This window comes from Microtus oregoni, unplaced genomic scaffold (genome assembly GCF_018167655.1).
Source record: "Microtus oregoni isolate MIOR12 unplaced genomic scaffold, Mior012 000008F_ref0000371, whole genome shotgun sequence".
NCBI classification, from domain to species: domain Eukaryota; kingdom Metazoa; phylum Chordata; class Mammalia; order Rodentia; family Cricetidae; genus Microtus; species Microtus oregoni.
In genome coordinates, this window is record NW_024543067.1 from 14,529,657 (window position 1) to 14,553,439 (window position 23,783).

Genomic DNA, 23,783 nt, shown 5'->3' on the forward strand with positions numbered 1-23,783 from the left:
GAGCAGAGCTTAAATGCACAATAAGCATCAGGTAACGAAAGAAAATAAAGATCGCGACAAAAGCACAACAGAGAAAAACATCAAAATCAAACTTGGGTTCTTTGGAAGAATGAAGAGCATTGGTGAGCCGTCGGATAGACTGAGCAACAACAAAAGGGTTCAGTGGTGGGGGCACTTGCTGCCAAGCCTGGCGACCTACGTTCGATCCCATCCCCAGGATCCACACGGTGGAGAGAGTCCGTTCACCGAAGTTGTTCCACATGCACGCTGTGACATGCACATACCCACACACGTGCAAACACACACATTTTTTTTCCAAGTGCAAGACTGACATTATCTTGGCCGACAAATCTTCTGAGATCAGTATCCCTCGAACACCATTCGGTTCCTGAATGACCACACGCAGATGTGAAGGCTCTATGGGAGGCACTTCAGTTTGTTGCCCTTACTCTAAACCTCCAGACTGGTGAAATTCACCGTATACTCCAGGTTAACGCCTGCCTACACTTCTGCCCCAGAAAGCCCCCTCCAGCTGCAGGTCCCACGGCGTAACTTTTGATTTTCTTTCCCACTCACCACCAGAGTCATATAGATCTGACAGTTTTATTGATGAACAAATTAGACTTTCAAATCCATTTATACAAACACGCAAGTGTTTCTATTCTGAATCAATGGCAATTAGAGCTTGAAGGTGTTCTTTATACATGAAAATTGGTTGGGCTTAGTAGCACACACCTTTAATTCCAGCAGAGTCAGGTGGCTCTCTGTGAGATTAAGGCCAGTCTGATCGACGCAGGACAGTCAAGACTAGACAGTGAGAACTTTTCTCAAAATAAATAAATAAATTAAAAAGGAGAAAGAAAGAATATAAAGAGTATTAAGCCATGGATACTAATCTTAAGTGGTCATTTAAAAAGCACTCAGAAAATCAATTTGGTTGCTTTATGAAATTTTTACCTTGCACCATAGGATAAGCATGAGACAGCTAGATATCACTCTAGAAGTCAATTGTATGAGTTTTGTCATAGTTTTCCACCTTATACGTCGTGGGGTCAGATGCGTAGAGACTGCAGCAAGTATGAGACATGAAAACCAAAAACTCAAGTCCAAGTCCGTCCTGTTAGAGTGGAGACTGATGCCTACGCATGGTTGTGTCCCAGGCACTGATCTACCAAAGAAGCACCAGAGGTGCTATCTCACTGAAGCATGAAAGCCTTTAGACTGGTCCATTAATTATGACATCGCTGTAGCTATGGCTGAACACGTCTCATAATGCCAGCCTGGACAATGCAAAAGTTTAGATTGCAAGGTTGTTCTGTTTGTTGATTTAACCTATACTTTGTCATTTCAATTTTAGCAAATACTAAAAGGTGTCAAAAGAAAGCATCCAGAGCCTCTCTGTGCCATGGGAGGCCCTGCCTGGGGCTACTCTGCTGTGCCTACTGAGCCTTCTCATCTCCTTTTCTCAGGACCATGACTCTAGTCTTCCTTCTTGCCTGGGTCTCTACATTGAAGCAAAGTCTTCATTGCTTCTGTTTTCTGGGAGACCTCTTGTACTGTTTTATTTGTATTGTTTCCGTTAATGCAGCCTCTACCAAACAGATCTAAAACCCCTGAAGAGGACCTTATTCTACCTACCACCAACAAATCCCTCCAAACGAGACTGTTAGTGAAGCCCTTTGTTTTTTCAAGAAGTATAACCACCAATAACATTTATTTCTTAAGTTTTTGCTTTCTGTCAGTATCTCTCCTACTGCACCCCATTCTGCCACATTGAACTATGATTTAAGGTGTGCTTAACGGACAGCCACTCTTAAAAACAGGTTATGGTGCACCCTATCTTACCTCAACACAGAAATGCAACCTATAGAAGAAAGTATTCTGAAGACATACAAAGTGTACAATACTAAATTAATATAGTATACCATTGAATTCTATTTCAATTATGGAAAACGAAGCTATTGCTGTGCCCATCTTTCTTCCTATTTATCTCTTAAGCTATCCTTAACTTCGTAGAAGCCATAGTTTCAGATATGTTCCAGCTATATTAGATTCAAATAATTTCTTTAAAAATAATGTATAAAGTATTTCTGTATTAATTCCAAAATTGTTTTCTGTAATAAACCAGTTTGATATTAAATTTGGTGTGACTGTTAGAAAAAAACACACAAGATAATTTTTACGACTCCTTCATGTTATATTTTGAAGTTCTAGGCTGTTGTAGACCAAAACTTTTATTTTATTTTCACGAATGACACTAGGTTGGGGATGGGCATGTTTTTTTAATACAGACAGGAAATGAACAACTTGGCTCTGGAAATGTGGAGGGTTTCTTCTGTTTCATATCGATATACGGCACAGTCATATTAATAGGTCTGCAAACTACGTTCATTCTTTCTACACATAAGCAAGAAGCAGTATGTGCAAAAGTCTGAATACCAGAAGCTGTGGCATGTGCGCACACACACTGAGTTTCTTTACATTGAATAGCCACTTCTACTAGTTCATAACAGCGCGTATGCAGACAATGGTCACAGATGTCCTTCAAAGCTGGAGCAGCTGAAGACGATGCAGGCTGGAGGGTTAAAACGAAGCTGCCACTCAGGAGTCTCCACTCCTCATCCAAAGGCTCCATGGGACCACTGTCTTCCTCCTTCAGGCAAGAGAATGAAGTAGTCAGATCGCGGGCACCCTTCCGCAGCACACAGCCTTTCTAGAGTCCAAACATTAAACATGACAGAAAGTAGGAATTTTCAAGTATCGTCACAAACCTCTAAAATATCTTTGTAATTTTCCACCGTAATTTTACTTCTGTGTCAGAAAGGAGTACAATGTCATAGCCATAGACACTGTTCACCAAATTAATATTTGGGCTATATTATAAATGAAATACTTACATGCCAGGTCTAACAAATAAAAATGAAACTTTAAATTGCTATCAGTTTTATATGCAATGATCACAACTGGATAATAACCACTTCCTTTTGGTCCGAAAGCATCTTAAAGGTCCTACTGATGGCCCAGTTAAATGTAGACTAACATATGGCACATTGTTTTGTGGTATAACAATCCACAGATTCCCCCAATGTGGTGAATAAGCATGGCCCCCAAAGGTTCACATGTTTGAATATCTGGTTCCCAGTTGGAGGAACTCTTTGGGAAGCATTAGGAGGTGTGTGGAGGTGTGCCACTGGGGGCAGGCCATTCTCAGGACCTCTCTACCTCATGACTGTGTCTCAAGATGTAAGATCTTAGCTGCTGCTCCAGTGCCTGCCTGCCTGGCTGCTGCCATGCTCCCTACCATGGTGATGTCGGCCCAGCATGCTACCTGAGCGAAAGCAAATGCCCCAAGGAAGAGTGCACATGCGCTTGTGTGTACACTGCACACACATGTGTCTGTACACACTTAGGTACGGTAAAATGATAACAACAGGGCTTCCTAGTTTACTTTTGTATTTCTGTGAAAATTACACTGAGGCCATTTAACCAATTAAATAAGTAAATGTGTTTACTATGAAGACTGCCTGTCTTTCTTCTCTCTCACATGTCAGCAACTTCCTAATCAATTTTTTCCGCGTATGATTTTATGAACATCACACGGTCCTAAGCACGCCCTCCAATTTGCTTAGGTAATAGGTGTTGTCTGTCCCACTGGCATGGGACGATCTGAAGTTCTTTCCCCTAGTCAGCCCCTCCACGCCCCCCACACCACCCAAGACAAATCCTAACTACCATCCCACCCTGCAAATATATTTTTCCTGTAATTTTGGTTGAATCAATTATTTATATTACAGTAATGATAAATAATATTAAGAATGAAACTATAGATTTCATTTGTTTTTCTTTCTTGCATGTTGTTTGATCTGAGTTAAATGAGAATCTTAGATTTTTTTCATAATTAATTCAATTACTACCTACCAATCCAATACTACCTACCAATTATCCTACTTGTTCAAGAAATAAAGAGTGGAAGACACCTTTAATCCCAGCACTTATGAGACTTAGGCAGGCAGTTCTCCTTGAGTTCAAGGCCGGTCTGACCTACATAGCAAGTTCAAATCCTGCCAGGCTATACAGTGAGCCCCTGTCTTTGCATTTGCATCTCTGCAGAAACCTCTTTAGAAGCTCATATCCAATTCAGCCACATCTGCACTGACTAGCGTCTGTATCTGGGATCCCACTCCACTGCTGTCCTAGGCGTTTCCCTTGTGGGTCAGCTGGGAAGTGGACTGTCTTTTTGACACTGCACTAGAGACTGGGTGGGGAGGAAGAGACCAGAGACGGTGAGTTCTTAGAAAGTGGCCCCTCCACCCTATTCTAGCAAGGGCGACTAATTCCTATTATCAACTGTTTTGAGTCCTCTCCACAAGGTAAGTACTTCCAGGCATCTCTCAGTAAAAGTGTACCTGCTTGTCAAACGGCATTCAACCAACACAGAAAGCGCTGGCTTCTTTGCCTCCCACCGTCCAGAAACATCTGTTGCAAACTTCCCAGCCTCTGGGAGCCCATCACGGACATCTGCCCCTCAATCACTGCGCTCCCCGGCTTCTGAGGTGCTTTGTCTGTCCTCTTGCTTTCTCGTCCTTGTGAGATTGTACATTTAACAAAGTTCCCTTTTCTGTTATTTTAATGTGATTTGTGGTAAAGACAAAATTGTCAATGCTCAATCAGTGATCGGGACTGGTGACAAACATTCCTTTTGATGCATTCTGTGTATTTTCCTAAACTCTTTCTGAGAACCATGCCATCGGGTCACCAGAACATGAGTCTGTTTGATAAAACAATCTAAAGAAAGGACAAATTAACAGAGGTAATCAGGCTCCCATTCTCTTCTCTGGGATGTCTTCCAAGTGCCCATTTGTCTAAATATAAACAGGAAAGCTTAAATGTAGAGGGAATTTTCTGTTCTGCAATGAGTATTATTCACAACAATAACCTTGAAGCATGACCACATTCTAAAGAGTCTGTTAAATCACCGATTCTTTTTAATATAATTATAACAGATGTTATCTTTCATATGCCTATTTTGAACCTTAATTTGTCTTCTATGGAGGGACCCCAGGGAATGCATTCAATTCAGATCCCTTTAGAGAGTTTCCTGAAAAGCTGCCAACCATACAAGCGCACGTGTGCGCGCGCATCCTGCCCCCTCAGAGACCGCAAAGGTCAGAGGCTGATGTCAGGGACAAGAAATCTGATTCCGCTAACTTGACTATCTACTACAGCATCCCCTTGAAACACATGAGCAGGGCCCACAGAATCAACTAAGCAGAACTCATAGGGGCTCACGGAGCCTGAACTAACAACCAGGAAGCCTATAGGCGTCTGAACTAGGTCCTCTGCATAGATATTATGATCGTGCAGCTTGATGTCCTTGTGGAACAATGTCGGCAATTACAATAAAGTAGTCCCACACTAGCTCAGAATGGAGTATAATAAAGGACTCATTATTTAGAGGTAGACTCACAGATCAGCAGTCCTCTGCATGAGCGGTGAACAGGAACCCACACCTCTATGTCTGCATATGTAGTACCCAAGACCACACCCAAAGTGGGCCATCATCTCAAAGGCCATTGGCTGAAGGAGTTCCCCCAGCAGAACTCCTAACAGGGAGTGGTGGCCTATCTCTGACTCTTCTGCCTGCTTTTGGGACCCTTTTCCTCCTGCTCATCTCATCCAGCCTTGGTATTATTGTAACTCGTTAAGTCATGTTTGGTTGATACTCTTGGGAAACAAAAGAGGAGTGGATCTGGGGAAGAGGGGATGGGTCTGAGAGGAAAGAAGGGGGGAAACTGCGTGGGGGTGTAACATATGAGGGAAGAATGAACAAACAAACAATAACAGTGACATGGGCTAGAGATGGCTCAGCACTCAAGGGCACTGGCTCTTGCAGAGAACCTGGGTTTGCTTCCAGAACCCAGAACATGGTGCCTCACAACCATTCCAAACTTTAGTTCAGAAAATCCAAATTCCTCTTCTGATATCCAAAGTATCAGGGACAAACATAGTACACACACAGACATGTAGGCTAAACACTCGAGCACATACAATGAAAGCAAAAAAAAACAAAACTTTAACTTAAAAAAAGGAAAAAAAGAAATATTGATATGCTAAGAATGACAACTCTTTTTAAACTGGGCTGGCCGTTTCCCAGGTACTTGGGGTGAGCTGGCCATTTTCACAGGCACTAGAGGCACACCCTTGGGGTGGGTTGGCTGTTTTCCCAGGCACTAGTGACACATCCTTGGGGTGGGTTGACCATTTTCCCGGGCACTAATGGTGCATCACTGGGGTAGGTTGCACAAGCTCCTTTAAGTCAGACTTAGCTTTGAACCCCTGCCTTAGCCTTAGGTTGAAAGCTACTGAAGACAGCTCAGAACAGTCAAACACAAAAGAAAGAGGTAGAAATTTAATGTGATTCAATTATAACCAAGGGCACGTAACAAGTTACTTACTGTTACCACATAGCCACTATTTCCAGAAAGGAAAACAAAGAAACACCAAAGAAGAGAAAGGGAGAGAGACCAGGAGCAACAGCTGTTCTCGAATACCCCAAGGAAAGATAAGAGAGATGCCTCTGGGCTTAGAGATCCAAGCATCCGAAATAAGTACAGCAGTCACCACAGTGAATTATTTAAAGTTCATAGATGTACTCATTGGTGCAATGAGGGAAGAATTATTCAAATTAGAAATACATCAGTTACTATTGACAAATGCTACTATGGTTAGCTAGAAAACTCAAAATAAGCAACTAAAAGTCATTGCAGCTATATGAAAGGACCATTAGAATAGCAGGGACCAGACTAATGCATCATGTTTCCCACAAAACATTCATTAATCAATATGAAAATAAAGTAGAAAAAGAGAATGGTCAATACGGACCACCACAGTCATCATAGCAACAAGGAGTACTTGTGCTTCATGAATGCTAACTGTCTGCTTGACATCACCTCACGAGTCCTTGAACAGCTCTGGGAACTTAAAACACCCACTGTCTCCACTTCAGTTATGAGGAAGCAAAGGCTGAATGACTACTGACAATTTGCCCAAATTGAAGACCCGGGGAGGGTCGGCATTCGCTATCACTGTGTTTACTATCAAGCCACATCCCAGTTGGCTCTGCCCAAATATGCCACTCAGAGTAACTTCAAGGACAGGACAAAAATATATACAGTCTCAAAATACATGAATGACATAAAAATTATAGTAACTGTACTAAACAAAGATCTACCCTTTGACCCTCAATATTGTAAAGAAACAAACTCCCTTAAGTGATATGCAACATAAACCACACATTATAGTGGATATTCTTCCCTTCCTTTTTCTCGTTGTAGTTTGTTACTTCTATTCTTCTGCTAAAATGATTCTCTAGTTTATCTGGAAATTTTAAACAGGTAAGAACAGCCATAATTGACTGGTAAGGAGTCTTGTCCACACTAATGTCACAAGCACTGTGCTTAGTGACATCACTAGACAAAACAAGGGAACACAACAGGGAGTCCGGAATGAGCCAAGGACCACAGAACTTGCTGTAATCAAAAAAGTCATCCTTGTGCAGATTGACAATGATTAGAATTTCCTGAGGACTCTTGTAAAAGTAAAGAGGAACCAGAGCTAGACCTGTAGCTAGTTGGGGCATGAATTGACAACTCTTGAGGACAGTAATGTTTTTTCGGAATTAAAATAAAACTCTGATAACTGCATTACTAAGAGTATTTTAAGAAAATTCATCACTAACTAACCCATAGTATAGTTGATTACAAAAGAACACTAGAAATGACCAAAGTGTAAATAAGTTTCATAATGGTTAAAAGTAGCATGCCAGAGATGAAGTGATTACATGGTAGTCAACTCCCAAAGGATCTGGGTTCAGTTCCAAGTACCCACTGGGCAGCTCACAAACAGCCTTGACTCCAGTTCCAGGAAAATTCAACAGTGAACACCAGGCATGCACATGTTACACACAGACATGCAGGTAAAACACACACACACACATAAAATAAAATAAATAAATCTTTAAAATTTCAAAAAATGACCTATACTTGACAAACACTTAACAGTATGACCTACAAGAAGACATAGCATCAAGTCAGCAGATGGCATGCACGGAATAACTCCATATGGATCACCACATACATGTAAACACAGATGCATACAGAGATCGAATGCACACAACTAATGATCCTGACATACTTCTCCTGCAGAACAAATGACGTTAAACAAGAAGATTCCATTTTCTCATTGTAGCCTCCCCACCCGCCTTCTTACGTGAGGGAAAAAGAAGTTTAACTCTGTCATGGCCACGCCAATGGACTCATGCTACCCTCACGTAAATGCTATACAGCCTCCACCCACGCCAGGACACCTGGAACTGGTGATGGCTGTCGCAGGCCGTGGAGTTCCAGAGAGGTGTGCCCTGGCTTCATTGACTGCTGTGTTGCTTGATATTTTCACCATGAATATTCAACAATTATATTTGGAGACATGGAAACAGAAAGCAACGAAACGTTAGGTTAACTGTTACAGACCAGACTGGGGAGGAAAAGGGCTGAACCAAAGGTTGAGGTGGACTGGATGGCAAAACCTCGTTCTATACAACATTCACATGATGAGCATATATGATTTAATGGACCTTCAGAGGAAATAGCAATCTGCCCCATAAAGTGAAAGCACACACATTCTCCCCACCTCTTCAGATAATCTCATTCCCAGAACATTATCTAAAAGGGGTGAGGAGGCAGAGATCCAAGAGGTGCAGTTAAATAGCTCACAGCAGGGAGCTAATCCTACAGGCAGCTGAATTGTTTTACTGGTTGTGACCTCTTAAGCGAAGCTTCTCAGCGCTTCTCTGTTTGTTTGTTGTTGATGTTTTGTTTTGTTTTTTGTCTCTAAAATAAAGGCAAGAGCATAGGCCTCTCCATCACTCACAAGCATCTCCACCGAAACTTTTACCCACTCTGTAGGAACCTTACTGCTTGATAATATCCCATTATTCCACACTGGGGTGAGGAAACACTCAACTTAGCTTGTAAAATTATTCACGAGTAAACCTATGTGCTATTGCGACACTTTCTCAATCTCAATTAGCACTCAACTAATTAACCAAACCATTTTATACACGACAGCGAGGCACATTTTTCTTCCTTCTTCCGTACTCCCTGGTGTGTTGTAAGGGTGATTGAGGGTCTAATTACCTCTTAATTGAAAGCTCATATTCTTCATTTTTCACTAGTTCAGGCTTAATTCTTTTAGTCCCGAAATCAAAGTCAACAAAATGAAGTTGAACTGGGATTTGGGCAGCTATTATAAGAAAGGGTTGTTTGCACTCTGTTCTCTTGTAAGTGAAAATGGGTTTTTGCCTTATTTCTTATGTAAATATTTCAGGTACCAAAATGTGCCATGAATGTGCCACTAATTTTAATTATTAGCAATATTTCCTTTCTTTAGCTTTACAGTAACTTTGTTGCTGTGATCCACTAATTCTAATCATTCCTTAGTGGGAAAAAAAATGACATTAAAGACACATAGTGGGCTCTTGAAAAATCAGGATGAACTTGCAGGCCTGCAAAAAAAAAAAAAAATCACTGCTGCTTTTCCACAGCGCACAGGTGTAGGAATCATTGCGTGTCAACAGGGGGGTGATGTGAATCTAAGAACACTTAAAATAGAGCCATTTATGTCCATCAGAAATCCGTATTTACGAAGAGCACCACCATCCAGAGGGCATCCCAGCAGTGAGAAGTAGGCACGGTACTGCATGAAGGTGATGGGCTGTACCCGTGGATATTATGCTGGAGTAAAGGCTGAAGGAGATATCCACAGGGAGCACAGCCTTATTCTTTCCTACGCACAGCGAGTAACCATTTGGACTAAGTTGGTCAAGGACCTCTCACGCGAAAGACTAGGTTAGAGAGTGTCTTAAGATCCAGTTTGGGACCGAGATCTTCAGATGTCGCTGAAAGCATCCTTTATTATGTGGACACACACTGAAGATCTTAGGTTCCTCATGAAACCCACCGCAGAATGAATGATGAGAACTCAGAGAGACGAGGACAGCAAGAACACAGACCACTCGCAGTGTTTGTCTTAATAAGCACAGGGACGGAAAATAAATTTACCTCACGTTGTCACGGCTTCACAATTCTAGTAATTTATTTTGAGGAGCTGTTATCTTTTGGCATATTTCTCGACAGGAGAAATCTCTATATAATCATAATAAATATGTCAGAGTCTGTCAAAAGTACTAGGTAGAGAGTGCTGTAGTTGTTATGAGAATAACTAACTGGGATGTTTAAGTAAAATTAAAATAGCCAGAGAGTTAAGCAGACCTATGTGAATATACTATTTAAATTTTTTTTCCTAAAACTTAACAGTTAAAAGCAATCATCTGTCTCTGGTTCTATTCCCATTAAAAATATTTTCAGATCGATGACTGCTTTGCCTTGGGAGAATCATGTCAGCATCTAGTTTCCTCTAGCAAGATTTCTCCTATGCACACTTGAACAGTCTAAATGGTCCTCTCCCCCACCAGTCACCCAGTTCTTACAGGCTTTATATCAGGGAAGTAGAGCCTTGGAGGGGAGGTTAGATTCTGGAGAAAGAACCCACGTGACTGGGACTCAATTAGATCACAGAGACAGAGCCCATGTGGCTGGCAGGAGCTCACTCTTGACGGGGACTCCTCAAACCTAGGGAGCGCCTTCTGTAAGAAGGGATTGTTCTCTGTGCAGGAAATGAGGCTTCCCAGGTAGTCTTTTGTCTCCTTGTCTTGAGATAAGTGTCCAACTCTAAGGAAGCCATTTCTGTTGTTGAGAAGCTAAGCCCATTACCAAGATTTTGTCACAGAGACCCAAGTAGAAGACACTTATTGAGCCTTTCCCGCCTTCAGGAGAGGACTTCTCCCCTAAACAGAGAGAGCTGAGTGAATTCCTCTGCCCTGCCTGGCTACTATTCTTTTCTCGCTGATACTGAGGTCATTTCTCGTTTACCCTGAGATTTCAGGCTCGCGACCTTTAGGTTATGAGCCTTGGCCTTTAATGGCTAAGCTGTCCCTCCAGCCCTGAGACTTCAGGTTTCTCAAGCACTCTGTGCTTGTAAGCAATATGCTATATAGTATTTAACTTGGACCTTATCCTCTACATAAATGACGAAAATACTGTCAAAGTAAATCAGGGACTCAACCACTCAGACTTCTTTCTCTACTTCCTCAGTAACGGCTAACACCAGCCAACATAGTACTCGCTAATCAGATTTATTTTCCAAAGCCCATTTCAAAAGTCTCCTTAGTTAACAGCTAGAACATTAATGTCACATGATAATGATGTTACCTTTCATTATGGGCTGCAACAGACAGAAAACCCAGCCCCACCAAGGGCAGGCATTAGCAGGCAGTCCCATTACTTTTCCTACCGCACTCCCAGGTGAGTTCAGAATCATTACCACTCTCCCGAAAGCTACTGCCAACCAGCTGGAGTTGACACAAGTCTGAGTGTTGTGTGTTGTCTGTGTCTCTGTCCTCAGCAGCTTGATGAAGGCGGTGTACAGCAGCTATACGGAAGCGGATGCTGACTTTGCAGGTGCTGGCGACAGATATGGAAAGATATGGAGCTACTAAATGACCCTGAAAGCTACCAGAAGGGAAATGTACAGAAACAGATGACAAGTTTGTAAGCGGGCAAGGTGAGGCAGCCAGGTCTATACGGCCCACCTTTGAAGAGGAGCCAGCAGAGAGCCAGGCCGCGATAAAGGGATTGTGAGTGCAATTCCTGAGTCCGTTTTCACCCAAGTGAAAAGAGCACACCCTAGGCCTGCCCTTCCTTTCCGAGAAAGAAACGGGGGTGGGGGGTTCTGGTGCCCACGTCTGCTAGCTCTGCTAGCAGTCACCACTTCAGGTCTTCCAGAACCACAAAGAATGCTTTGGGTTCCCATACACATACTGTCACTGTTCTCCAGCTAAACCTTTGCAGGGCTGTTTCCTACAGTTGACTGTCTTGACATAGTAAAGATTCTTGGAAGTCTTGCAGAAAGAAAACCAGCCTAAGGCAGTTACAAATGGACTTAATTCCAGTACACAGGAATTGATACATCAGTGGAATTGATAAAGAATAACAATTACTGCTAACCATATTATTAGAAGACAGAAATTAACTAAAAGTTAAATGAATAAGGATCTAAACTCCAGTAAGTACAGAAAGGCTAGTAAGGCTAGTTTACTTGGGAAAGACTTGATGGAGGAAAACTGTGGTCCCTCAAGTACAAACCGTATTTAAATAGTCAGAAGCCAATAGAATACTCCGGACTTCTCACTGGAAAATTCCTGGTCGTGGAGGTGGGGTAGAAGACAGCCTAGTCATTTCTATAGCCATTTAACCTTGCTCAGGAGCAGGCTAAGTCGTAAATAGCTAATCTGACATACTAGAAAATTCTCTGTGTTCTTTTTCTAATTGAGAAAAATTTTAAGCAAATTAACTAATTCTATATTGATTATGTTGTGGAATATTTAACTATCACTTTGCCTGCCTAAGGCACCTGGTTGATCTAATAAAAAGCTGAATGGCCGATAGCTAGGTGGGCTAGATGGCAGAGACAATAAGTAGGAGGAGGAATTTAAGCTTGGGGGAGACAGAGAGAGACACCAGAGAGATGCCAGGGGCCAGCCAGCCAACCACTGAGGAAGCAGGAGTGCAGGACATACAGAATGAAAGAGAGGTTAAAGAAAAACCTGAGGCAAATGTAGATTACTAGGAACAGGTAAATTAAGTTATAAGAGCCAGTGAAACAAGGCCCAGCTTTCATAATTAATAAGACATCTCCATGTCACTATATGGGAGCTGACTGGCAGAACAGAGAAGGGTTTGAATACAAATTATATTTTCCCTTTAAAGCTTTCACTCAGAATGAAACACTAGCGTGGAAATGGCTTTCTATGTGGTGGTGATTCTACAGTGCACTCTGCTAAAAGAAGCAGAAAATAAGAGAAAACATCTTCTTAAACTCATGAATAAAGAGCATGCTATTTCTGTACTCATTTTTGGCAACTTCCCCCAATTTTATTTTTAGCTTTTACCTTTCTAGCTGGAGACTTACTATGAAACCTTATTAACTTTGACCCCTTCTCACTTCCCTGAAGCCCATTCTCTCATTTGCCTTTGCCATGATAAAGCTGTTGAGACAGAAGCAGGCATGTCCACCACACAGGCACAGAAGTCAAAGGCCCCCAAGAGGTCAGCTGGGATAAGCTTGTGCAGCCAGCATCAACAGCACTCAGAAACTGAGAGGGTTCTAGCCCACCACACCCCCAAAAGCCTTATCTAGGCTCTGATCTACATATCTATAGGAAAAGGCTGCCTAACCACTCCTAGAGGTAAATTCTTCCCCTAGCTGATTTATGTCCTCTTAGCTGCCCACTTAAAGCCCTGTTTATGTCAACATACATCCCTTGAGCAAAGAGCAACAGGCACACAGAACATATTTAGACCACATACACTGGCCACAGCCATGATGGCTTTCTTCTGAAAACATTCTGAGGTGTTAAAAATTATGAAACTGACTATATTTCAGGGATCAGAACATACAGCCAACAACACATTGGTTCTTGGCTGCAAAATCTTTCTTTACTTCTTCTTAAACCACCTCTTTTTAAATTCTCAGGTGAGAAAAAATAAATCACTTCAGAATTTTCATCCACAACAAATTATTAACATTTCTAAACTATAAAAAGGCAAAGGGACACATTCAATGCAGGAATTGCTTGCATAGTGCAGAAATCCTGAAGAGAGCCAATATAGTCCTAATATTTTTTACTCTCGGGCGAATAATAATTTTATATCACATAATCAAAACCTAAGAGATGGTTTCGGCGTTTCTGGTATTTGGGCATTTTCCTGAAATCATCCTGTAAACTTTTTTTTTCTATTTCATTCGTAGGGAATTCTATAGGACCCAGGGACTAGGAAACAGTCCTGTCTGTGAGGTGCTTGATCCTCTTGCTAATGCTGGACACCGTGTTGTGGTTCAAGTCCAAGTGCTGCTGGCTGAAAACCTGCCCTTCAGCTTTTCGTTCACCCTGGAGAGAAAATGGGTAGGCTTCCACAGTGTGACACTCCTCACCTTCCTCACACAGGCCTTCTTTTCCCATAATGTTCTGTGTTTCTCTAGCCTAGAATTCTTTGGGGTTCCAAGAGAAAACAGGTAAGAAATTTCCTCATCAAAGATAAGAAGGCAAAATCATGAACTGCAAAAGTACATGTTGGGAAAAGTTCGACACAGTCAAGGATGACTTCAAAGGTTCGGAAAGAAAAATGGCAGCAATTCTGACAAAGGATTATTCTGGGATGTTTGTTAGTCCTTTATTTTTCTGTTCGTCATTGCTGCTTTTGCTTATAAGGAAGGAGAAGAAAGTGATTTAAAGAAACATGTATAATTAATGCTTGCAGAAAGCAAAGCATTGATTTATTGCAGTTAGCAAAATCCTGTGCATGGACTAATATTGTATGAGTCTTGGGTGAGCTGCTCTGTGGCCAGTCCAAATAGCTTCTACACTGAGCTAAAAGTTAACAAAACAGGCAAATATTATGTACTAATATTATAATACAAGGCATTATGTGTGAACTGGACCCCACACCTATTTATTTCTGTTATTAAGACTTGGTTTTCCTGAATCCAATTTTTAAAAAGATTAATTAAAATCGGAGAGATGGTTCAGTGAATAACTTTCTGATTTTCCAGAGGACCTAGGTTTGGTTTCCTGCACCCACACCAGAATGCCCACACACTCCTGTAATGGCAGTTCCTGGAAATCTGATGCCATCTTCTGGATTCCATGGGTTCCATGCACATATGTGGCATGCGCTCACACATACATATAAATAAAAAGTAAATATTCTTTAAAACTTCAATAAACAATGGACCTCTTCATTGCAATTGTCCCCCTGAAATGTGAGCCAGCGCTGCGGAACCAGAGAATTCCTGGCGCCTCAGTGAGTTACGTGCTAATTCTATAAACAACTACCAAATCCTAATTCACACTTATTAAATGCTAATATTAAAAGGTCTCAGATTCCTCATGGGAATAATAATTCCTCTTATCAAGGCCCTCCAGATGTCCAGAACTGTCACATTTTTAAAACCTGTCATTTTAATTCCAAAACTAAAGCTATTTCCAAAAGCACCACTGAAATAAATCTAAATTATTTTAAACATTTTTAAGAGAACAACTACCATGGAATTTACCCCCCACTTTAGTTCCAAGAGCCTAAATGAAACATTCATGCATTAAATTCAAAGGCTGACTGTCAAATAACTTCACTTTAATAAAAATTTGAATTACATGCCTTAGGGCATTATTAAATATCAAATAAAAAGAACATATCCATAAATCTGATTTCCCAATATAATTTTATGTAGAATTATGAATACATTTGTATTATACATTTCAAGACAAAGGGATAAAATATATTCATAAAAGGACAAAAATCAGAATTAGAAATTTTGAATGATTTTCCCCTTTGAAAAAAGATATCTCAATTGTAATGAGTTTAAAAACCTAGAAAAGGTAAATATCACTTTTCTGTTGAATAATTAAGGATCTGTAATACACATAATCTCATAAACAGTATGAGATTTCTGTATCTGTTTATGAGAAAGGTAGACAGAGGGACAAAGGACACACAGAGAATAGTGACGATTGTTTGGATACTCAAAAGTAACTCTGGTCTAGAAAAGGTATGAATCAAACATCTAAGGCAATAATATTCTGTCACTGAAGGTGTAATTTACAGATAATTATATTCACAAAAGAATGCTAACTATGATCTGGAAAACCTCTTAGGTTGCTACTCACTCTCCCTCCTCCCTGCCTTTGCACCTCTCTATGACCCTCTTAGGGAGCCTCTCCATATGGTCCCATCCTCTCCTCCACTGGGGTCTTAGCCACTCATACCCTCCTGACTACTACCCTACTCCTAATTTAAAAACAAAAGCAAGGCACAAACGGATCCAGTCTATAAATCTGGACTTCCTTCTTCCTTCCTCTTGGAGCACGCAAAACACCTACTCTGAACGAAACTGGTCTCTGCGAGTGCTCAGGGTTGCGCCCTTCCCAAGTCTTCAGTATCAAGATCTGTCCGCAAGAACAAACTGCTCAGCTGCACGCGCTGCTCCTTGGCCATACATGCAGACAAGTTCTGGTATTTCTTGTGCTCAAAGTAAAGTCTATCCAAGCATCCTGCCTCACCCAACCCAGCCGATCGTGATACATCTAGAAGGTGTGTCTGTATAAAATGCCACAGTGACTACTGCAAACTGTGCACTTGACATGCAGATAGCTCTTTTAGGGAGATCTACAAAGCAAGGCGGTGCTAGTGGCTGAAATGACTATAGCTTTCCCTTCTGAGGGGACTGAAAGGAGAAACTACTGGGTAGCCATTTGTAAACTTAAAAACACCTGTTTGAAAAGTGTCCAGGGCGTGGGACCTGCAGCACGACCCCCTATTAACTTCAGTCGTGGCAACAGGCTCCCTCCATTACCAAGCCACTCACACCACCAGGGTGGAGACCGCTGTGAATTCAGCCCAGGTGCTGCTAAGGAAAAGGAGTCTCCCATTCAAGCTGGGGGCATCAACATTTCAGCTTCACTGTCTTGGAAATGGATTGCTTTAGGCAACGAATGGCCTGCTGCTCCTGTCTTTTGATTAACTATAGTGTAAAGCCCCAGGTAAGATTTCACAGAGAAATAATCCCTCTGATACATTTGAATGCCTTATATATCCTTCCTCGATGTAAAATAATGTCATATTTGACACAGACTAATTTTCCAAAGCTTAATTAAGACTTTCAACTTGACTGGGTTAGAAAACACCCAGGAGATGAGGAGAGCTCACCACTGGGTATGCATGTGAAGGTGTTTGCAGACAACTAGGCCTTGGGGGCTCAGATCTAGCCAATGGATTAACCCTTCAGCAAATTCATAATATGATAGCTTTGATGGAGAAAGGGAGAGATCCTGTCCTGACCTCTTTCTGAATCTTCCTTATGTGTACTTCCTGTCTCCCATGAAGGTCCTCTATCCCAAGGCTCCAGTACCATCATGTTCTGCCCGAAAAGAAAAAGAGGGTGATGTGGGATGTCTCTCTGTATGCTCTGAATATGTTTTATTACCATTGATTAATAAAGAAGCTGATTTGGCCAATAGCCAGGAGAAACAGAGCCAGGTGGGAAATCCAAGAAGTGATACAGGGAGACAGAAGGTAGGGTCTGGAAGATGCCAGCAGCTGCTGGGGAAGCAAGATGTGAGGTATCAAGCCATGAGCCTCATGGTAATATATAGAACAATATAAATGGGTTGGTTTAAGTTGTAAGAAGTAGTTAATAATAAGCCTGAGTAAATAGGCAAAACAGTTTATAATGAATATTAAGCCTCAGAGTGGTTATTTGGGAACTGGCGGGTGGGAGAAAAACCTCGAGTTACAGAGGAACAACCATGGACTGAACTCTTTGAAACTCTAAACCAGTTGTTCCTGTCAGATACTTGTTTTGAGGAATGAGAACACTAGCCAGTGCATCTCCGCATCTCTACCCCTGAAAATTTAGCAACCTTCTGGCCAGCCCACTACAATGACAGACAGGTATCTCTTTTCCAGTGTGCTCCAACTCCAACTCCGTCTTCCTGATCCCCAAACAACTTTCTCCAGCTTTCTTGTTGTTACACAATGGCATCCTACCCATGGTTTCCTAAGGCCCAAACCTCAACCTTTAACTGACAATTCCATTTCCCACCTCCCTTACTCATTCATCACTGGATAGCACCTACAATGTCTATTTCTCATGCATTACCTTCTCTCCATCACTAATGCTTCTAATCTAAGGTACAGGACTCCATGTCTCTCATTATGGCAGCCCAACAGATTTCTATCTTTTAATCCTGCTCTAGTCCACTTTAATTCAATCTATTCAATTTCTTCCTAGAGTGAGCTATTAAAGAGAGACATGGGGCCGGGAGGTGGTGGCGCATGCCTTTAATCCCAGCACTCGGGAGGCAGAGGCAGATGGATCTCTTTGAGTTTGAGGCCAGCCTGGTCTACAAAGTGAGTTCCAGGACAGGTTCCAATGCTACAGAGAGAGAGAGACCCTGTCTTTAAAAAAAAAATTCAAGGGAGAGGGAGAAAGAAAAAGAGAAGGGGGAAGGAAAGGAGGGAGGGAGTAAGGGAGGGAGGGAGGGAGGGAGTAAGGGAGGGAGGGAGTAAGGGAGGGAGGGAGGGAGGGAGGATAAAGTCAGTCCCCTTAGTCAAAGTCTACGCAGGTTCATGATATGTTCACAATAATGTAAAGATACCTTAGTGTGACTGATTGACTGATAACATCTGCCGCTCGGTCTTAGCTACTTTACCCTTTATTTCTATACTCTATATGTACCAGACTTTCCTACAGGGACCTCAATGCACCCTCTTTCACAGCAAGTGCCTTGAGGCCCTTGCAGAAAGATATTTCTCTTCCTAGAAGTACCTTCAGTATGTTCTTAGTCCTTTCCATTCACATAATGTATTGCCATTTGAAGCTGTGTGTTTTGGGTACTATTTCTCTGCTGTCAGACTTCTCACCTCAGACTCTAGCATCTATGAGGGCAGAGACCATGAATGTCTTTCTCTGGTACACCCACACTCAGAAAAAGTTCTCAGTAGTGATTTTGGACTCAGTTATGTTTAGATCTTCAGCTCATCTATTTTCAAGTTTGGCCTAAAATACCACTGGAATTTCTCTTTTTAACGTCTAAATCACTCTATATTTCTTCCCATTCCTAACAATGGTGGATCTGCTGGACCTTCATCATCTCAAGTCAGAGGAAGAGGAAGACGAACTGCACTGGCCAGCTGAGAAAGAAGATCTAAGCCTGACTGTTCCACGTGTGAAGTTCTGAGAGACTTCCAGGTACCCTGAAGCCAAGCCAGGTATAACACGTTATGTGTTATCGCGGGTTCGTAGTGAAACAAAACAATTTTGACCTTTAGAACTCTGAAATACTATAGAAAATAAGAAACATAAATAACCAAATGGAAAGGGGGTCACGGAATGAAGTCTGCTTTAAGAGAAAAGCAGAGGATGCCTATTGAAACCAGTGTGTGAGCTGAGCCCCAGCAAAAGCAAACGTAAGGGTGCACGGTACAGAGTGGGCAATGCAGCGTGCAGAAAATCAGACTCTCCTGGATGGAGAACAGCAGAGACAGAAAAGACTGAAGAGCACATGACAGGACCGTCACCTTTGGAGAGCTCCGTCAACAGTGGCCAGGTCACAAAACTGAGAGCTCCCCAAGGCCTGAGATCTCCACTCGGCTGGGACTTCCCAGTCCTGAATACAACTCACATAGCATAGCATAGTTCATCATGAGTACCAGCTGCATCCTGCATCTCCAGAGACTGCTCTAGCAGACGCGCCCCCATTTATGGGAAGCAGCTCCCTGTTCCAGTGTCTCTGATCTATGCACACTTAGGTGGCTTACAAGGTAAAGCAAGATTCCAATGCGTAGTAATCTTAGCATACTGTTTTCTTTCCCATGCCTGTGAGCTCCCTCAAGTTAAGTAATAAATATGCTGAATTCAATATGAAGTACAATAAATAAATGATAACATAATGCACAATATTAAAATAGCTGACATGTGTCTCTTGACTTTGCAAATAAAAAGCACTTCTAAGAAACAAACAAAAGAGAGTAATGGGACAGGAGTGATGTGGCCAAAGTATGGCAGGTGTATAAAAATGTCACACACAAACCCATTATTCTGTACAAGCAAGATGTGCTAATAAAAACATTCCTACAGGACACAGGACGTTCACTCCTGCTAGATCAGCCCACCATATGCACAATCACCTATATCACTAATGAGCAAGATGACCCTACAAGGTGATACATAGGACTGCTCATTTCCTAGGCTTCCATTCCTGTTCCTGATCACAGGAAGTGACTTGTGCATCCTCAGGAGATGAGAAACTGAACATGAAAGTGACCACTGTGCCTCTGCACCCCACACGCCTTTCCTCATGAAAGTGGGAGTAAGAATGTTCAATATTTTTTAAAGAAAATATTGCATGAAATGAAAAGGACCACCTGACTTGTCATGAACAGGATGTGAGAACGCACCATGAATGTATTAAAATGAAGCATATTCCAGCAGTCTACAGAGCGACCTCGGGATGCTGGGTTAAGGTAACTCTTGTCTAATCTCACATACCCCGATGCAGACAGGCTTGACCGCAGTCTCTCTGGCTACTGAAATGCAGCTCGAATGACTCTGTCACTCAGGGGCTGGGTAGGTCGGAAATTGTCCCCCAGGATCCCATCGCAGCCTTCTACAAGTTCTGCCCCCTTCACGTGTGTCCTCAGCCTCCGGAACTCCTCTATCTGGAATGAGACGCAGGAGACAGGAGATCAGGCACGAACCGCACGTTATCAGGTTCGGAGCTTCAGAAACACCTTTAAAAAATATACACAGATGGCAGGACAAACGAGAAAAATGAATGCTGAACTTCAAGGAATGCAGAGCTGCAGACGGCTCAGTGGTCAAGAATGAATGCTGCCCTTGCTGAGGACCTGAGTTTAGTGCCCAGCGCTCACATCAGGCAGCTCACACCCGCCTGAAAGTCCAGCTGCAGGGATCTGTCACCCACTTCTGGCCTGCAGAGGTACTGTACTCACAGCGCGCATGCTCACACACACACACACACACATGCACTCTCTCACACGCACACACACACACACACATGCGCGTGCACGCACACGCGCGCACACACACACGTGTGGGCACACACATGCACACACTCATACACAAGCGCACTCATATACACATGCACAAGCACACATGCACATGTACATACACACATGCATGCATGAACTTTAAAATAACAATAAATCAAACAATTTTAAACCAGGAAAACAGATTTAGTTGTTCCACACCTAAAGATATGAGACAAGGCCCTTAAGAGAACAGGAACAGGGAATCCGGGTAACTCCAAATATGAAGAAACCTACTGGATTTGTGAATGTGAAAATCATACCACACAAAATTTTTGTGTCAGCTTAAAGCAAGCAGACAGAAAGGGGTGGACAAAGGAGGAAATGTCAAAATTTTCTCAAGTACATTCTTAGCCAGCATGCTCGGATGCCACTGTGTCCACGCTGGCTAGTTGGTGGAGGTCCTGCAAGAATTCATGGACTCCTAGACTATCTTTGTTTGATAGTCATCTGACAGAGGGTTACAGTTCCTAGAATATATAAAGAATTCTCTAAAAAATCTAAACATTGGGAAACTAAGAAATTTGACTGGCAGTTGTTTATTAATAAACTCAGGAGATAGAGGCAGGCAGATTTCTGTGAGATGGAAGCCAGGCTTGTCTACAGAGTGAGTTCCATGACAAACAAGGCTACACAGAGAAACATCTCAAAAAAATATATAGAAGAAAGGGAGAGAAAGCAAGGGAGGGAGGGAGGGAGGGAGGGAGGGAGAGAGAGAGAGAGAGAGAGAAAGAAAGAAAGAAAGAACTGAAGGAAGGAAGGAAAAGAAAGGAAAGACTAATTTGAAAGTGGCCTACAGGAACTGGAGACACTGCTCATCAGTCAAGAGTGCAAACTGTTCCTACAGAGGATCTAGTTTAGTCCCTAACACCCACATGGTTCAAAACCACCAGTAATTCCAACTCCAGAGGACCTGAAACCCTCTTCTGGCCTCTGAGGGCACCTGCACCCAAATGCACATACCACACACAGACACACACACATGCACACACACACACACACACACACACAATTTAAATATAAACTAAAATCATTTTTAAGTCGGGCTATAAACTGAGCAGAGAATTCTCAAGTGTGTGTGTGTGTGTGTGTGTAAAAACACCTTGAGAAGCAACATCCTTAAGCCTCAACATCCTTAGCCATCAGGGAAATGCAGATTAAAACCACTGTAAGATTCCATCTCTCCCAACTTAGAATGGCCATACTGCCATCATCAATAATGGAAACAATAACAAATACTAATGTGGATACAGAAGAAGGGAATTCTTGTGCACTGTTGGGAAGCTGTAACCTAGTGCAGCCACTTTGGAAATAAATCTGGAGGTTTAAAAAAAAAAACTAGACATAGAACTACCAAAAGACCAAGCTACACTGCTCCTGGGCACAAACTCAAAGAACTTTAGATCCTCCTACAGACACCAGTGCACATTCATGTTCATGCAGGACCAAGGCTACTTACAGCAGAGTGTATCAGGGGCTTTGGTGGTTTAAATGAGAATGGCCCAAACAGGTTCACATGTTTGACCACCTTGTTCCCAGTTAGTAGAAATGTCTGGAAAGGAGTAGAAGGAGTGGCCTTCTTGGAGAAAGTGTATCACTGGGGATGAGCTTTTGAAATTCCCAGTTGTTTCTTTCTCTCTGTTTCCTCCTGCTTTCAGATAAGGACCCACGTTCTCGGCTACTGCTCTATTGCCATGCCTGCCTGCTCCCCGCTCCCTGCCATGACAGTCACAGACTCAGCTCTGAGACTGTAAGGCCCCAGTAAATTTATTTTTCTATAAGATGATCTGGTTATAGTGTTTCACAGGAATAGGAGAGTAACTAAGACAGAGGTGATGAACGTGTTCGCAGCCCTCATGGTGCCAGTGGTTTCATGGGTATGTAGGAAGTTAAGGCCTACCAGGCAGAGAGATGAGCCAACCTGGAGTCTGCCTTGTGCTGCCAGAGGTCCTGATGGTGCCTAGTCAATGAGGGGATACCATGCCTGAGGGCCTAGCAACAGGCTCTGTCAGAAGTCCTAATTGTGCCTAACCAATGAGGGGTGACCATGTGATGTCAACGGATAAGAACGCCTGGGTTCTAGGAGGGTATAAAAGGTTTACCCTGTCGCTAAATAAACAAATCTGCTGTATCCCCTTCACCAGACTCCTGATGTCCATGTCGCTAACATCACTCCTTCTTCCAGCCCCCTCCCCGAAGACATTAGGTCCAGCTACACAGGTATGTATTTATTCCCAAATTCATCAACTGTATATAATTCTATGGAGATTGTTGCTAAATATATACAGCTAAATATTAGTCATATTTCAATTTAAGTTTAAGAGTAGCGTCATGACTCAAATCAAAACCCTGACTCAGGAGGCTTCTAACTTCTCAACTATGAGTGACTGTGCACAGGCTCCTGAATTTGGTCACGTTTCCTTGAGATAGAACTAAATAAGATAAAGAGCATTTTCCCCAGGCTTCCCCTTTTTTGGGTGATCTGCATAGGAGTTATTAGTAATAACCACTAACAAAATCAATATTGTGATAGTAAATAGTAGCTTGTCTTGAAATCTTCTTTGCCAACAAAATCAGTCCAACACCTTCTTACATCCTCATCCTAGAAACAAGGAAGAAACCTTTACGACAGACACTACCTTTCAGGACCCATTGCCAACACCCACATTTTGGAAGTGACCCACTAAAACCATAGCCATGTTGGTTTGTTTTTTATTTTGTTTTGCTTTTTCCTTCTATTTGGCCTCAGGCAGATTTTTAGGACCCAGGCAAAGGGCAGCCACATTCTTTGCTAAAATATGACAGGAATGGTCTCTAGCCCAGTGGGTAATATTGTTCCAGACTGAAAGTTCTTGAGCTGGGCCTTCATAGCCCACTGCTCTCAGCACTACTCTCCTCTAAGCTCAGACAAGGATGACCCAATAAGCCCCATTACAGATTTCAACCACTTTCCTAGTACAAAGTCTGAATGTCTTCTATAAGACATTAAAATAAAATAAT

At 42.3% G+C, this 23,783-nt stretch overlaps 1 protein-coding gene across 1 annotated transcript in view; it reads right to left on the minus strand.

Moving 5' to 3' along the window:
• Window positions 1–589: 589 nt before the first annotated feature.
• Window positions 590–23,783, minus strand: part of Ca8 (carbonic anhydrase 8) — a 70,030-nt gene continuing 46,836 nt past the window's right edge. Inside the window, exons 8-9 of the mRNA XM_041657876.1 lie at window positions 20,224–20,393; window positions 590–2,653 (exon numbers count right to left, since the gene is read on the minus strand). Of these exons, the coding sequence (XP_041513810.1) occupies window positions 20,259–20,393 (135 nt within the window). The 3' untranslated portion in view covers window positions 590–2,653; window positions 20,224–20,258. The remainder of the gene's footprint in view (window positions 2,654–20,223; window positions 20,394–23,783) is intronic.